Below are 14,185 nucleotides of genomic sequence, written 5' to 3'. Positions count from 1 at the left end.
CCCTGGTCTTTGTGGTTGAATATGTGTTTGAAATTCACTGCTCGACCAAAGGACCTTTTTTACCTTACCTTGTGTGGGGTACAGAGATGAGCTAGTCATTCAAAAATCATGTTAGCTATTATTGCACACAGGGGGAGTTCATGCAATGTATTAAGTGACTTCTCATGCACATTTTTACTCCAGAACGTATTTAGGCTTGCTCCAGAACTTATTTAGGCTTGCTCAAGAACTTATTTAGGCTTGCTCCAGAACTTATTTAGGCTTGCTCCAGAACTTATTTGGGCTTGCTCCAAAACTTATTTAGGCTTGCTCCAGAACTTATTTAGGCTTGCTCCAGAACTTATTTAGGCTTGCTCCAGAACTTATTTAGGCTTGCTCCAGAACTTATTTAGGCTTGCTCCAGAACTTATTTAGGCTTGCTCCAGAACTTATTTAGGCTTGCTCCAGAACTTATTTAGGCTTGCTCCAGAACGTATTTAGGCTTGCTCCAGAACTTATTTAGGCTTGCTCCAGAACGTATTTAGGCTTGCTCCAGAACTTATTTAGGCTTGCTCCAGAACTTATTTAGGCTTGCTCCAGAACTTATTTAGGCTTGCTCCAGAACTTATTTAGGCTTGCTCCAGAACTTATTTAGGCTTGCTCCAGAACTTATTTAGGCTTGCTCCAGAACTTATTTAGGCTTGCTCCAGAACGTATTTAGGCTTGCTCCAGAACGTATTTAGGCTTGCTCCAGAACTTATTTAGGCTTGCTCCAGAACTTATTTAGGCTTGCTCCAGAACTTATTTGGGCTTGCTCCAGAACTTATTTAGGCTTGCTCCAGAACTTATTTAGGCTTGCCATAACAAAGTGGTTAAATACTTATTGACTTATTGAATTTTTATTGAATTTATAAACATAATTCCACTTTGAGATTATGGGCTATTGTGTGTAGGCCAGTGACAAAACAATCTCAAATGAATCCATTTAAAAATTCAGCCTGTAAATGCGGGAAGAGTCAAGGGGTGTGAATACTTTCCGAACACATTGTAGATCAACAGATAGACAGTGTGGGCAGTCGTGCCCCTTCATTGCCCACACTTGCGCACGACCGAGAACAAGTTAGTGGTTTTAGCGAGCTTTAGACTAGAGGATTTATTTCAGCAGGCGGCGTGTGTGTGTGTGTGCTTGGTTAAGTTTGATCATAATTGTGTGAGTGCTCGCTGAATGTTGGGAGATCAGCTTACCGGTGTACCTGTAGAAAGTCTAATGTCTAAGTCCTCCTTTTCTCCTCTTCCGTATCCTCTTCCTCTCCCATCGAACCCTGGACCGTGTGCAGCTACCGGAGGGACGACCGCTACAGGTCAAGGTATGACTACAATACCCATCTGACATCTCTCTTCCTCAGACTACACGTAGCCATGAGGAAGTAGAGTTTCTGAGACCAACTACCGTCCATGCATATCCATATCAAATCATCCTCAACGTCTCTATTTTCAACTATTCATCCCAGTTGCTCATATATACCTAGTGGAACCAACGTTGGGTTTACCATTGAGTGTAATGGACAAACTTCTGCATTGATTTGAACCACAACTCATCTCAATCCTCATAATAGTAGTAACACGGCGTGTGCATTATAGAACAGAGGACACTGTCTGGTTGTAATCTGTTTCACTATATAGATTCACAATTGTATATTGATCCCTTGAAATGTATTTATCATGAGTGGGTAAATGGAGTTTGATTTCATGAGCAAAGTTGATCCTTTTCAAGGATGTCAGAATTGATCTTACGCTGAATTGTTACCGCACCATAAATAACTCTAGTTATAACCATGTTTTGTTTACATGTAATTTGTTTAACGTTACAAACATTGGAGTTAAAACGAGCTTATTTTGGGTTCTGATGGGATATGACTGTCGAACTCGATCTCGAAGGCAAAAGTTATATTCATCAAGAATCAATGAATGCATATCATTCATTTCTAAGTTATATTCTTCAGGAATGAATGGGTACATATCATTAATTTCGAAGTCCAGAAATGGACGCAGCAACTGCAGATTTCCCCTTTTAAAAGGAAGAGAACCATGATGTACTCGTAAGTGAGGCTAGCAGCCAGAAAACCCACTGCAAAGCCCATTTGCAAATTGGACAGTGCGGCATTGATTCATCGCCATTGCAATTTCATTTATCACGTGGCTTTTCACAACAACGAAAAATACAGCGCTGTTGCATCATTGTGAGTACTGTGTTGAATGAGACCGTTTTCGGTATGGACGTGATACGGCTTGGCTTTGATTTCTGCTGTGAATTTGGTTGATGGCAGAAGTTGATGGTTTAGTGTTTGAGCTGTAAGGTGCTTTTTATGAACCCATATTTGCGTACATAGTTCATGGCTCTCATGGCATATAGTCTTCCCATCTTTTCTGCTATAAACATGGAAGCAAAATGTTTGCAACTGCAAACTGAGCTTCTTATAAAAAAAAAAACCCCTACAGCTCTCAACGTTTTAGGTACAAAAACGATCCAGATAATTGTAGTTTATGCATTTTGATGTTTCATTGTTGTTCCTGTTGATGCCAGCAAAAAAAAAAAGGTTCCTTTGCCCTTTGTTTTGTGTACCTTCTCCTTCAGTGGTTCTTTTCTTTCCTTTCGATTCTTTCTTTTCCTTTATTTCTGTTCCTTTTGTTGGGTGTTGAATGTATGTCTCTGAGGAGGAGGTAAGTGTCTCTAACACCACAGTCCTGCTGTGGATCTATCCCTCTGTCCCTTATCGTTCTGCTTCCCGGTTCCCACCACACCAGAGGAGCTCACCGCGTCGCTCAGCCCCACGCCAGGAGGCCTCAGTCCTGCCACAGAGAGCGGCCGCAGCAGCAGGTCCGGCTTTGCCGACGGTGGGAGCGAAGATGGGGAGAGAGCTGGGTCGGTGAGCCCCCGGGCGTCTCCTTCAGCCCCTGAAGCCCCAATCGAGAGGGACACTCCAAGGCTCTTCTCCCCAGACTCGCTGGGGTCTGAGCTGAAGAGGAGCCCGTCTGACAAGGTCTCTGATGTCTCTGTGGGCCACAGCTTGAGCGGCTCTGGGTCTGAGGACGAGGATAAGAAGGACATATGTGAGAGCAAGGAGGCTCCTACCTCGGCCTATGAAGACATGATCAGTCCTGAGAAGCCTCAGAGCCCTCTTTTCACAGAAAAGGAGGGGACGAAAGAGCAGGAGGATGAAGAAAAAGAGGAGGATAGTGACGAGGAAGAGGATGAAGAAGAGGAAGAGAGAACCGAGGTGTCAACAATCCGCAGGAGGCCACGGCGTGAAGCCAGCTCAGAAGAGGAAGAGCAACAGAAAGATGAAGGTCGCGCCCCTGTCATTCCTGTTGCCATGACCCCGGAGGAAGCCAAGCAGCGCGTCCTATCCTTTGACTACACAGAGCCTGAGGGACACCCCCCTGGTCAGGGCATCCCTTCAGGGTGGCAGAACGGAGCAGACAAGAGCCCCCCAGGGAGCAAGAGTCCTGACTCCAACAGGGCCGACCCTGGATCTCCCTTCTCCCCTAGCACTGCAGCCGACCAGACCCAGGACGAGTCTCCTCTCATCGAGCACCAGCCAGAAGCCCTTGACGAGGTGGAGCAGGTGACTGAGGAGCAGGTGACTGAGGAGGAGATGCAGGAGGAAGAAGAGGTGCAGGAGAAGGTAGCTAGTCCCCTGCCCATGATTGCTGTGCCCCAGATGGAGGTTGAGCCCGTCCAGATGGATGACGAACCTGTGAAGACCTCAAAGGACACTCAAGGCCAATACCTGGAGTCTGCAGACGAGGCCGGCATCGCAGCGGTGACAACAGCTCAGTCGGTGACCAAAGCCAAACCTGCAGAAGCCAAACCTGCAGAAACGAAGCCTAAGGCTGGCAAGGCTACTAGTGGCCTCAAAGGAGATGCCAAAGGAGGTGCTCCCACAGCAGCCAAAGGCCCGGTCAGGAAAGATAAGAAAGTGACCACTACTGCTGTTGCCCCTCCCACCGCCGGTAAAGCTCAGAAAGCACCCCCAAAAGATGCCGCCCCACCGGGCAGAAAAGCAAATGTTCCAGGTGCCCAGCTCAAAGGTCTGTTTTCCGTTCTAGTTTATCAATCCCACCTCTCCACCACCTCCTTTCTTTTCTCTCACAGATACTTTTTTTCTTACTTGAGCAACACAATAAAGCAGCACCCTTTCTGAAAAACACGCACAAAACGCAAAACATGAACGTGTTCGGTTGATGAAACGGACTGCTTGTAGCCACCACCACCGGTTTCTTTCTTGTGTCTCTTCTTTGTTCACTTCGTTCTCTTTCGAGCTTTATCTTCTCTGTGTTTGTGGTCTGTGTTCTGTCTGTGTTTCCAGCCCCTGTTTATGTCACTAACCCTCCTGTGCCCAAATTATTTTTGCTGGCAATGTTTTCCACTGGTCAGCCCCTTTTGCATGTCACTTGCATGTTTGTTGGGTGTGCAACATCACATCATCTTGACTGTGTATTTATGGGTCACCTTCCCTTCCACCTCCTGTCTTCTGAAACACACACACACACACACACACACACACACACACACACACACACACACACACACACACACTGACTACTGTTTCCTATCCATCTATCATATTACCAGAAAAGTGTAAGTCAGCACAGTTTGTCAGTGTACATGGATGCTTACATTAAACCGACCTCCCCCATCAGTAGTGGTATTTGTTACACACTACCACTACTAATCAATAGATGGTTCACTGGTTCTCTTTATGCTAATCAGGTTGCCTATATTGCCAATTATCAATAATGATCAGATGATAGCTGATAAGCACACGATATGATAACAAAATGATTCCCGTTTCAAATGGTGCATTTTCTGTAAAAGAGTTTTTTAAATGATTACTGGACTCCCAAGAGTCTAAATAATGAATCAGTTGAATGGGAACCACCCACTCTATCAATACAGCCCTGTCACTCACTCAGGGTCCTAGTTGGACTAATGGGGTCGTCTATTGATAGGAGAGAAACATTATTGCCTGCCTAACTAACCATTTGCAAGCACCACAGTCACCACGGAGACCCAATTTCGTGCTTATCCAATAACACGCAGGCTTGACGTTAAATAAAAAGGACCGTTTCTAAGCTGTTGTCTGTACCACATTCATTGGCCCTAAAACTAATTTAGTTCCCCCCTCAAATGATTAGCTTAGTCCCAGACAGTGTATTATGTTCTCTGTGATTCTCTGAGTGGACTGATTAGGGGGATAGAAATCAGGCCAAGAGGCTTGAAGTCATTTTTGAGAGTCTAGTTTTTAATATAGACGACTTAATGTGCTAAAACCTCCCCATGCAGTGTAATGTCAATACAAAGATTAATTGCGAATCTGGGGCAAGTTTCAAATTAAAGTTCAATAAGAGTTTATGACAAATGTACTTTCTGGCAATTCATTTCATGGTGCTGACAATTACTATCAAATCCAAAAGCAACTTTAAAGCATCCGGATACAGCAACTAGAGGAGTTAACAACACGCATTGTCTGTTAGCATTTTCATGCCTGGCATGAATACGCAATTTAGCATCAGAGAGTTAGCCTAGCCTAGCACAGCGAGGTATGAAAGTTGCTGATGAGACAGGACTATGATATTAGCACTGACTCAGTCCCGTTCTTTGACCCTCTCTTGCAGCCAAGGCCGGTGCAGGGGCTGGGAAAGAAGCAGCTGAGAAAAAGGTAGGTGATAACTGATGTGTGGACCAGAGGTCTGACCTCTGGAGTGACCTTGCGATACAGCAGGCATCAATATATCTCAGTGCTTTACTTTACAGCTGCAAAGGAGGTTCCAAACATGTCGGCTCAAATTTTACATAAACTTTTGCATCAACCATCTGTCTTCAACTGAATGCCCTAAAAAACGGTTTTGCTCTGCAATTGCAGTACAGCACATCTGCATGTAAAGCCATTCACCAATCACAAACAATATTTGACATTTGATTGATTTTAAGATTTTTACTGTTTACATTTTTTTTTAAATTGCTTAAATTGGTTTTAATTGTTTAAGTCTATATCGCTTATAGCTTTTTGTTAAGTTCCACCATCGTAATGCATTTCTTTAAATGTTTGTTTTCACTTTTGTCTTTTCCTTTGTGTTTCATAACACTTTTTTACCACCTTTGGTCACAAGACACCCAACGCCACCACACCTGCCAAAGCATCCACCCCCAAACGACCCTCCTCTGTCCAAACCACCCCCAGCAAAAAGCCTTGGTCCTCTTCCTCTGCCCCAGCCTGCAACACTAGCAGGCCCAGCTCAATATTTAAACCCAGTCCAGGCAGTGCAGGATCCAGAGAACCCAGGCCAAGGGTAAGTAACACATGGACAGGCCTCAACTTTGACCACTATCCCAGACCCAGGCCAACTTATCCATAGGCTCATAATGGTCAATGGCATTATGACTCAAATACTTCAAAGTTCCATGGTGTTTAAGGATCTTATGCAATGCCTCTCCTAAACCCAAAACACTCAAGTCAGTTCTTTCCCAAATGAGTCAGGAGTATTTTGGTTCAACACAGGTTCATCGCTTGTTGTGTAGTTTCTAGTTTTTCCCATTCTAGAAGTAACCATGCTGTTTGGTTTCCAGACTGGAGATGGGAAGACCGCCAGCACCAGGACACCAGGTGCTAAACCCCAGGGTGCTGGGACCAGGATGCAGACCAAGACCACTGCAGGAGGTCAGTCAGTACTCAGGACATGTTCAACAGATGCTCAACTCTCAATGTGTTCCTTTATCTAAACTCGTACAGCAGCACCTGCAACGCGAACAGATGCAATCACCATAAATCCATTGAGAGTTCCCCAATTCGAGAGAGAGGTTAACAAATGGAGTGTGAACAGAGATGAGAGAGTATGATAAGGATATGGTCAGACTCCATATCCCCATTGAAAAAGGTTCACCTACATTTGCCATCTCCAACACGTGGCAGCTTGACTACATTTACATCCCCAGCACATGTTTGCTGTGCTCTCTTTGGAATGGAGTGATGGAGAGGAAAATGTACCTAGAAGAGCAAAACACCTAGTTCAAATAATTGAACTTTTGCAGGTCTTGTTCCTGAAAACTTATTCTCAGGAGTACAACAGATTGGAATAACCTCATCCAAGATTATGTTTCTCCTAACCTTGTAGTGGATTCCCCCAAGACGCCCCAGAATCGTAGTGGCTACAGCAGCCCCAGCACACCCAAATCCCCCGCCAGCCGGGAGGTGAAGAAGGTGGCGGTGGTGCGGACCCCTCCTAAATCACCTGGGTCCATGAGGGGGCGCAGTCCGGTGCCCCTGGCCGCCCCCATGCCCGACCTGAAGAACGTCCGGTCAAAGATTGGCTCCACGGAGAACATCAAGCACTCGCCTGGTGGAGGACGGGTAAGGGCTTGAAACCATTTTCTTTCGTTTTTATGATATGTAGGGTTGAAGAATTCCAGAAACCTTCCCAAAGTGTGCAGGTTTTTCAGAAACCCAGGAAAGAGGGAAGGGAATCTGCCAACAGAAAATCTTCCAACTAGGATTTCTGAAAAACCCAGGAACTTCTGAAAAGTAGCCTGAAATGTACAACCCTAGTGCTGTTTTTCTTAGCTGTCTTTCCCCCAAGCTTAAGTTGTTTATCACAGGCCGGAATCCACGTACTACACCTTAACTCCAGTAATTGGCCTTTCAAAGCTTTTGTTCGAGTTGTGATCACAAATGGCTTTACGGTATATGTTGAATATGTCCAGAACAATATTTTTTTGTTGTTTTGTTCTGTATTAGTTCCTTGGATGTTGTAAGGACAACGCTTTCTCCCTCCTGACTCTTTCAGGTGCAAATAGTTGAGAAGAAGATGGATTTAAGTAACGTTCAGTCAAAGTGTGACTCCAAAGCCAATCTCAAGTATACCCCAGGAGGTGGCAATGTGAGTAACACAGACGGCATGGCGGTCAAGAGAGACAGAGACATTACCCATTTCAGGACTCCTACAGTACACAAACCACAAACTTCCATAAAGACTGGTCACTTGATCATTGATCTGTAACTATTTTGAGATCAGTGCATGTCAGATATCCCTGACCTGTAAAATAAGGACATTGCCACACGCCTGTAACTTCTGAGTGTGAGAAATCTAGTACCTGCAGTGCAGACACCAACCATGAACTCTGAGGCTGTCTTGTAGATAATCTGGTCTAAATCAATTGTAAAATAGTAGTCAGCAGCATGGTCCACATCACAGCCTTGCAGCTGCTGCATCAACCTGCCAGAAAGATAATGTTATTTTCGCCTCTCCTCCACCTCCTCCAGATGCAAATTTGACATAAGAAGATCGACGTGTCTAGTGTTCAGTCTAGGTGTGGCTCCAAAGATAATCTCAAGCGTGTCCCCGGAGGTGGTAACGTGAGTAACTTGGGGATGAACTCATGGCTTGGTCTTGAGTCTTCCTGCAGTTAGGACCAGATCATGGCTTTGGCCAGGACATAAAGGCTATTCCTCCTCCACTCTCCGGTCCTCCTATACTTAAAGGAAATGAGGACTTCAGTAGTTTATAGCTAGATAAGTAACTATCATTCTGTAAACTAAGTTTGAGGAGTTTACAGGCTGATAGGTTAAGTTTGTTTTCTTCATTTTTGTTCAATATACTCTCCAAAATAGAAGAGTAGCAGACTAGAGTAGCATCTGAGGCTAAATCTTACTTGCTTCGACTTTCTGTAGAGGGCAGAACAAAAAACACCCAGAAGGCCAAGATGAAGACCTAATCAATCTCTTTAAAAAAACGTTGATTTCATTCAACTGCAATGGGACACTGGTTTAAGGTTAGGACGTGGCAGGGACAGGTGCGTCATACCTCGGCCCCTTTGAGTCCCTGAAAACGGATGCATGAGTAAGGCATTACAGGGGGCAGGGCATCCTTGCCTGGAGATGCCGTTGCCAAGTTTGTGTTTTTGGTCTGTCTGCCCTAGATCTGTCTCCTCAAATGTGTCTCCAATAACCCATTTGATGCACCCCAATGGCTCTTGTAGTCTCAAACTCTCCAAGTCCAATATACGGTTCAGCGTCTTGAGCTGAAAACCTCGACATCAGTGCTGCTGTTACCTTGCAAATCCAAATGACGTCATTTTCTGGTTCTAAAAATGTCTTATTACAGCCAGTGAAAATCAAATCGTTCATGACAATATCAAGATGTCTGGGAAAGAGGTCATATTTTGGTTATCTGGTCAGATAATCAGTTAAATGCATATTTTAGCTAAAAAAAAGATGTCTACACACATTATTATAATCAGAATACAACCTGACCATGATGTCACAAAAGACAGAATGACGTTGACCATTACAACCAGTTTTGCGCGTTGGGCTCAACATGAATCCTGTCAATTGTGATATTAACCTCCAACTCATTGACCCCTCCGCCACCACCCATCAACATCTGTCAATCAATACCGTCTGTACTATATAATCTACAAATCAAGACAGCATGGCATTAGGAAAACCACTGTATAACTATGATGTATTTGTATATATAGGCCATAACTAGTGAGCTCTGTAATACATTGCTGGTGCTGTTTAAGTAGATTTGTAAGATTCAACTCTTACAACAGAAATGATGAGGCCAGTTTGTTTATAGTGGTACCGGTAAGTGGCTAGTGATTGGACTGCACGAGGCTGGATGTGGCTGCAGCGTTGCAGTCCTGCTGTCGTTGTGTCTGCTTGGAGAAACAGGGCTGGGCTTCTGTTCAGTGAAGATAATAATGTGATGAAAGCCTGGCTCTCTATGCAGCAATGGCACCACCATGTGTCTGTACTGTGTAAATACATGTTAAAATTGCATACCAGAAAATAGCTGCATGTTTGGATGTGTATATGTTTGTGTATGCAGACAAGTGGGTTATGCTTGAAAAAAAACCAACAGAAATATGAATTAAACAATATAGGCATATTGTTTATTTTATTCAACAGAGTTTTGCTTTGGGGATTTGATTTTGTCTAGATTGTTGTGTAGACTTGTTTTAAATCATGGATGGGGTGATTTTATGAGATCTCTGGTCATTTTAATTTCATATTCATGTATTTCTCATGTATTATTTAGCAATTTACTTCTATAAACACTGGATCAGATTATAACATTGTTGTTTTCATGAATGCCATTCATTTTGCGATTACCTTCATCCTCCTGATAATCAGGTATCCTGCCTCATTTCTCAGCAAGAAATAAATGGGGGAATGTGTAGTAGAGAATATTCCTGTGAAAAATCGAATTTAAAAAAAAAAGTTGAAGGCCTGGTAATCCAATCACCTAATCAAATATGTATCCTTACTTACAAGACGTGGGTTAAACTGGGTTAGAAAACAGCATTGTATCGTCATAGTTTCTAGGGATGTAACGAAACATCTCCGCAATGTACCCAAGAGGACCTTTGCATCCAAATTTGAGACCAAGTTGTCTCATTTAGATTCAAATTTCATCAATATGGCGGGATTTTTGATAAAGCTGACTGAATTCCCTGAAATATTGTAGCTATCTTTTCATTTTTAAGGAATTTCTCCATGTGTGGGTGCAGTCGAATAACCCCTCTTTCCCTTTTCCAACCAACATCTATTAAGGACAATGCTAGAAGCAAGTCTATTCAGGAAGCCATTCATGGCAGTGTCCTTGTCCTTGCATGTGACTGACTCATTCTATTCTGTCTCCTCGCATCGCCCAACAATGACCACTCCTCTGGTCTAATTCTATCAGTGGTCTGATGATCTCCTTTGTTGTTTCTCCCCATTGCCATATCTAGGTTCAAATTACTCACAAAAAGATTGACCTAAGCAACGTACAGTCAAAGTGTGGATCGAAGGCCAACATTCACCACAAACCAGGTAACTTGCGCACAAAATACAACCTTTAGTGACTGAAATGAAAAAACATGCAACAGATGGTCTATACTCAGCCATATCAATACATATATAAAATAATTGTTTTATGTGCTCCCTGACGAATGTGAAATACAGGAAAATGTGTTGAAAATACCCTTTGTCAATCTTTACCACTGCAATGGTCTTCATTAGGTGGAGGCAATGTGGAGATCAAATCTGAGAAGTTGGACTTCAAGGTTCAGTCTAAGATTGGATCAATGGACAACGTTGGTCATGTGGCTGGAGGTGGCGGGAGGAAGGTAAACAAACAGACTCACTATCTTTAATGTCCGAATTGACACACTTCTTTCAAAACAATACTTTCATGTTTGAATCTTTAAAAAAAACAACTGTACAAACCTATTACAATCAATGACTAATTTCTATTCTGAAATACTGAATTATTCTGCCGAATTCTGGAGTCCGCACTCTCTCTGTCTTCAAATCTCGGAAATCTAAACTTAAATGATCAAACTCCTCTCGCTTGGCAAACTCTTCCTTAGCAAACTGAGCATGCTGTGAGACTTGCTTGTAAACATTTCTAAAATGTGAAGCAAAAGAGCGATTAACACAGGGTCACATGGATTACTAAGTAGGCCTGCCTCTCTGCATTGCCAATAGGCATACGCCTAAGTTTGTCATTTACTTGTCATGTACTTACAAAAAGTTTATTTACATTTTTTTAAAAAAATCTATATTTAATATAAAGCATAACAATAGATCATAAATATATTTGATTGCAAATAGACTTCCCTCAAGGTAACGATCCCTGTTAAAAAAAAACTCAACCTCACATAGTACATGAAGGCCAATTTTAAAGTCAATACAGTAAAAAGCTGAGGTAGTATTTTCCCTAATCTTGGTACCCAGAACCAAATGAGATGCTCAATATTTTAATTGTTAAGCCTATGACAAGAGATTATATTTTCCCTACTCTGGCGACCCATTCTCCTGCTCTCCTTCTTCTTCTCTTTGCCCAGCATGTTTGGGTGGCAGCAGCTCTTCTCATTTAGCCTGTGAACCAGTCTCTTTAGCTAATACACTCCATGTTATGTGCCAAAAGAGTGGCCTTTCTGCCATATTCAAATATGATCATTCTATCATTAATGAGCTCGGGGAAAACGGAGGATTTGATCCTGATTCGTTCACCCTTAGAGCTATCCTCCAATCACAACTATTGTGCAAATATTTTAACTTTTTTTTCTCCACAGAACACGTGAGTAGGGTCTATCTGCAGACTGGGTACTACATGCCACGCCCACTACATGCTGCGCCCACAACGCCCCACTTACTACATGCCACGCCCACTGCCATTAAGGACGTTTCTAGCTAGCTTGGAGACCGGCAGTTGAGAGGAACGCGCTTGTTAGAAATGGAAAAGCGTCGTGGTAGTTATTGATGAAGAAAAACATCAAGACAAAGTAGCTGCTTTACAAGTGGGATGCACTGTTGAGCACTACATCCCGAGGGGTTCGTGCTGATTGTACGGAGATTATGACAGCCGGTTAAATGGCGTCCCTTGACAAGGCAAGAACAAGATGTCAGGAGAAGTGCACTATTGTCATAAGGAGATACTTGGAATATGGAGGAGGAATGGAGGGAAAAAGAGAGGCAGAGGAGAGAGAGGGAAGAAGAGGGTGACCTTGAGTTTTTTTTTAAATGGCGGGAAAAAGGAGATGGTTGGTTAAAGAAGAAAGTTAGAAAGTGTAAGCAGAGTGAGTTGAAGACCGGATGAGAAATGGAAGTGAATGAGGGAAAAGTATCGGAGGTGGTAGGTGTGATTAAGTTCTCAGAGCCCGAGGCTTGCCCCGAGGGTCAGGATAAAGATGAGTCTGTGACAGTAGGAGTGAAGTATTTGTTGTAATTTTTAATTTTATTTTTGAGAGAAAAATAAATTCAGCTGAGTATAAGGGAGTTATACCCCAGTCTAGTAGGTGGCGTTAATGCAACATTGATTGGATGCCAACCAGCAGTTATTTGAACATTATGGCGAGAATAATCACTACCCGGTAGTGCTTGGGGAGAATGACACTGTACCAGTGTTCTAGTCAGCTAGCTAGCTACTTCCCTCACCATATCGTTAACAGAACTGGAGGAAAGCAGTGCTCGGCAGGCGGGGTCGAAGGACACAGTGTACCGGCCCCCTTCTTATAGGTGGGGGTTTCCGGCGGATGGCATCCAACGTTGGTGCATTACTGCCACCTACTGTGCTGGAGTGTGTAACAGAGACAGCGTTAACAGCCGCAATGGCAGTGGGCGTGGCATGTAGTAACCGCAGTCTGCAGATAGACATTATTGGAACACATTGGTATCCAGTTGTTTGTCCAGACGAAACTAGTCAGTCAAAAGTTGCTAGCTCATGTCTAAATACTCAAACTAAATACTGCAATTCCGACCACAAAATAGATTTTAATCTTCAAAATACAACAACTTGCCTAGCTAACAGCTAAATATTTGTTTTTGTTATTAAATTATATTTTTGAGGATCCCCATGTTCTCATGGAAAATATTGTTATTTCCAACAACTAATGAGCAACTCCGCCGTAATTCTAGCGCAGATTTCAATGTTGAGATTGCCGAAAGGCCAGTCTCTTTGGCAATGAGAGTGCCAAGGAGTGGAATGTTAGCTAAAGAGACTGATACTCAGACTACCTCTCTCTCTCTGATTCCAAGTTGGCACTGCAGACCAATCTCTTGCTCAGCTCATTCAACTACAATTTTTCTTTTTAGTTTTTAAAGACCTTGCATGTATTATTTTTTTTTTGTACAGACTCTTTCTTTCTATATATATATACACATATACCCACACACGCACAGTTAGAAGTCGGAAGTTTACTTACACCTTAGCCAAATACATTTAAACTCAGTTTCACAATTCCTGACATTTAATCCTAGTAAAAATTCCCTGTTTTAGGCCAGTTAGGATCATTACTTTATTTTAAGAATGTGAAATGTCAGAATTATATCAGAGGGAATGATTTATTTCAGCTTTTATTTATTTCATCACATTCCCAGTGGGTCAGAAGTTTACATACACTCAATTAGTACTTGGTAGCATTGCCTTTAAATTGTTTAACTTGGGTCAAACGTTTCAGGTAGTCTTCCACAAACTTCCCACAATAAGTTGGGTGAATTTTGGCCCATTCCTCCTGATTTTCCAAGCCGTTTACTTCAGTGCGAAAAGGGCAAATAAATCCCAGAACAGCAGCAAAGGACCTTGTGAAGATGCTGGAGGAAACAGGTACCAAAGTCCAATATCGACACAACCTGAAAGGCCGCTCAGCAAGGAAGAA

General features: G+C 43.0%; 1 protein-coding gene across 5 annotated transcripts in view; it reads left to right on the top strand.

Moving 5' to 3' along the window:
• Window positions 1–14,185, top strand: part of LOC118365168 (microtubule-associated protein tau-like) — a 44,975-nt gene that overhangs the window by 25,768 nt on the left and 5,022 nt on the right. For 3 of the 5 annotated variants that reach the window (XM_035747145.2, XM_035747143.2, XM_035747144.2), the window contains 9 exons: window positions 1,317–1,346; window positions 2,785–4,071; window positions 5,659–5,702; window positions 6,154–6,333; window positions 6,611–6,701; window positions 7,156–7,391; window positions 7,825–7,917; window positions 10,775–10,856; window positions 11,046–11,152. In XM_035747145.2, the coding sequence (XP_035603038.1) occupies window positions 1,317–1,346; window positions 2,785–4,071; window positions 5,659–5,702; window positions 6,154–6,333; window positions 6,611–6,701; window positions 7,156–7,391; window positions 7,825–7,917; window positions 10,775–10,856; window positions 11,046–11,152 (2,150 nt within the window). The remainder of the gene's footprint in view (window positions 1–1,316; window positions 1,347–2,784; window positions 4,072–5,658; window positions 5,703–6,153; window positions 6,334–6,610; window positions 6,702–7,155; window positions 7,392–7,824; window positions 7,918–10,774; window positions 10,857–11,045; window positions 11,153–14,185) is intronic. The other 2 variants (XM_035747147.2, XM_035747146.2) reach the window with 2 other exon arrangements.

This window comes from Oncorhynchus keta, chromosome 32, assembly GCF_023373465.1.
Source record: "Oncorhynchus keta strain PuntledgeMale-10-30-2019 chromosome 32, Oket_V2, whole genome shotgun sequence".
Classification (NCBI taxonomy): domain Eukaryota; kingdom Metazoa; phylum Chordata; class Actinopteri; order Salmoniformes; family Salmonidae; genus Oncorhynchus; species Oncorhynchus keta.
The sequence above is the reverse complement of the archived record's forward strand: the minus strand, read 5'-3'. Positions and strand labels throughout refer to the sequence as shown.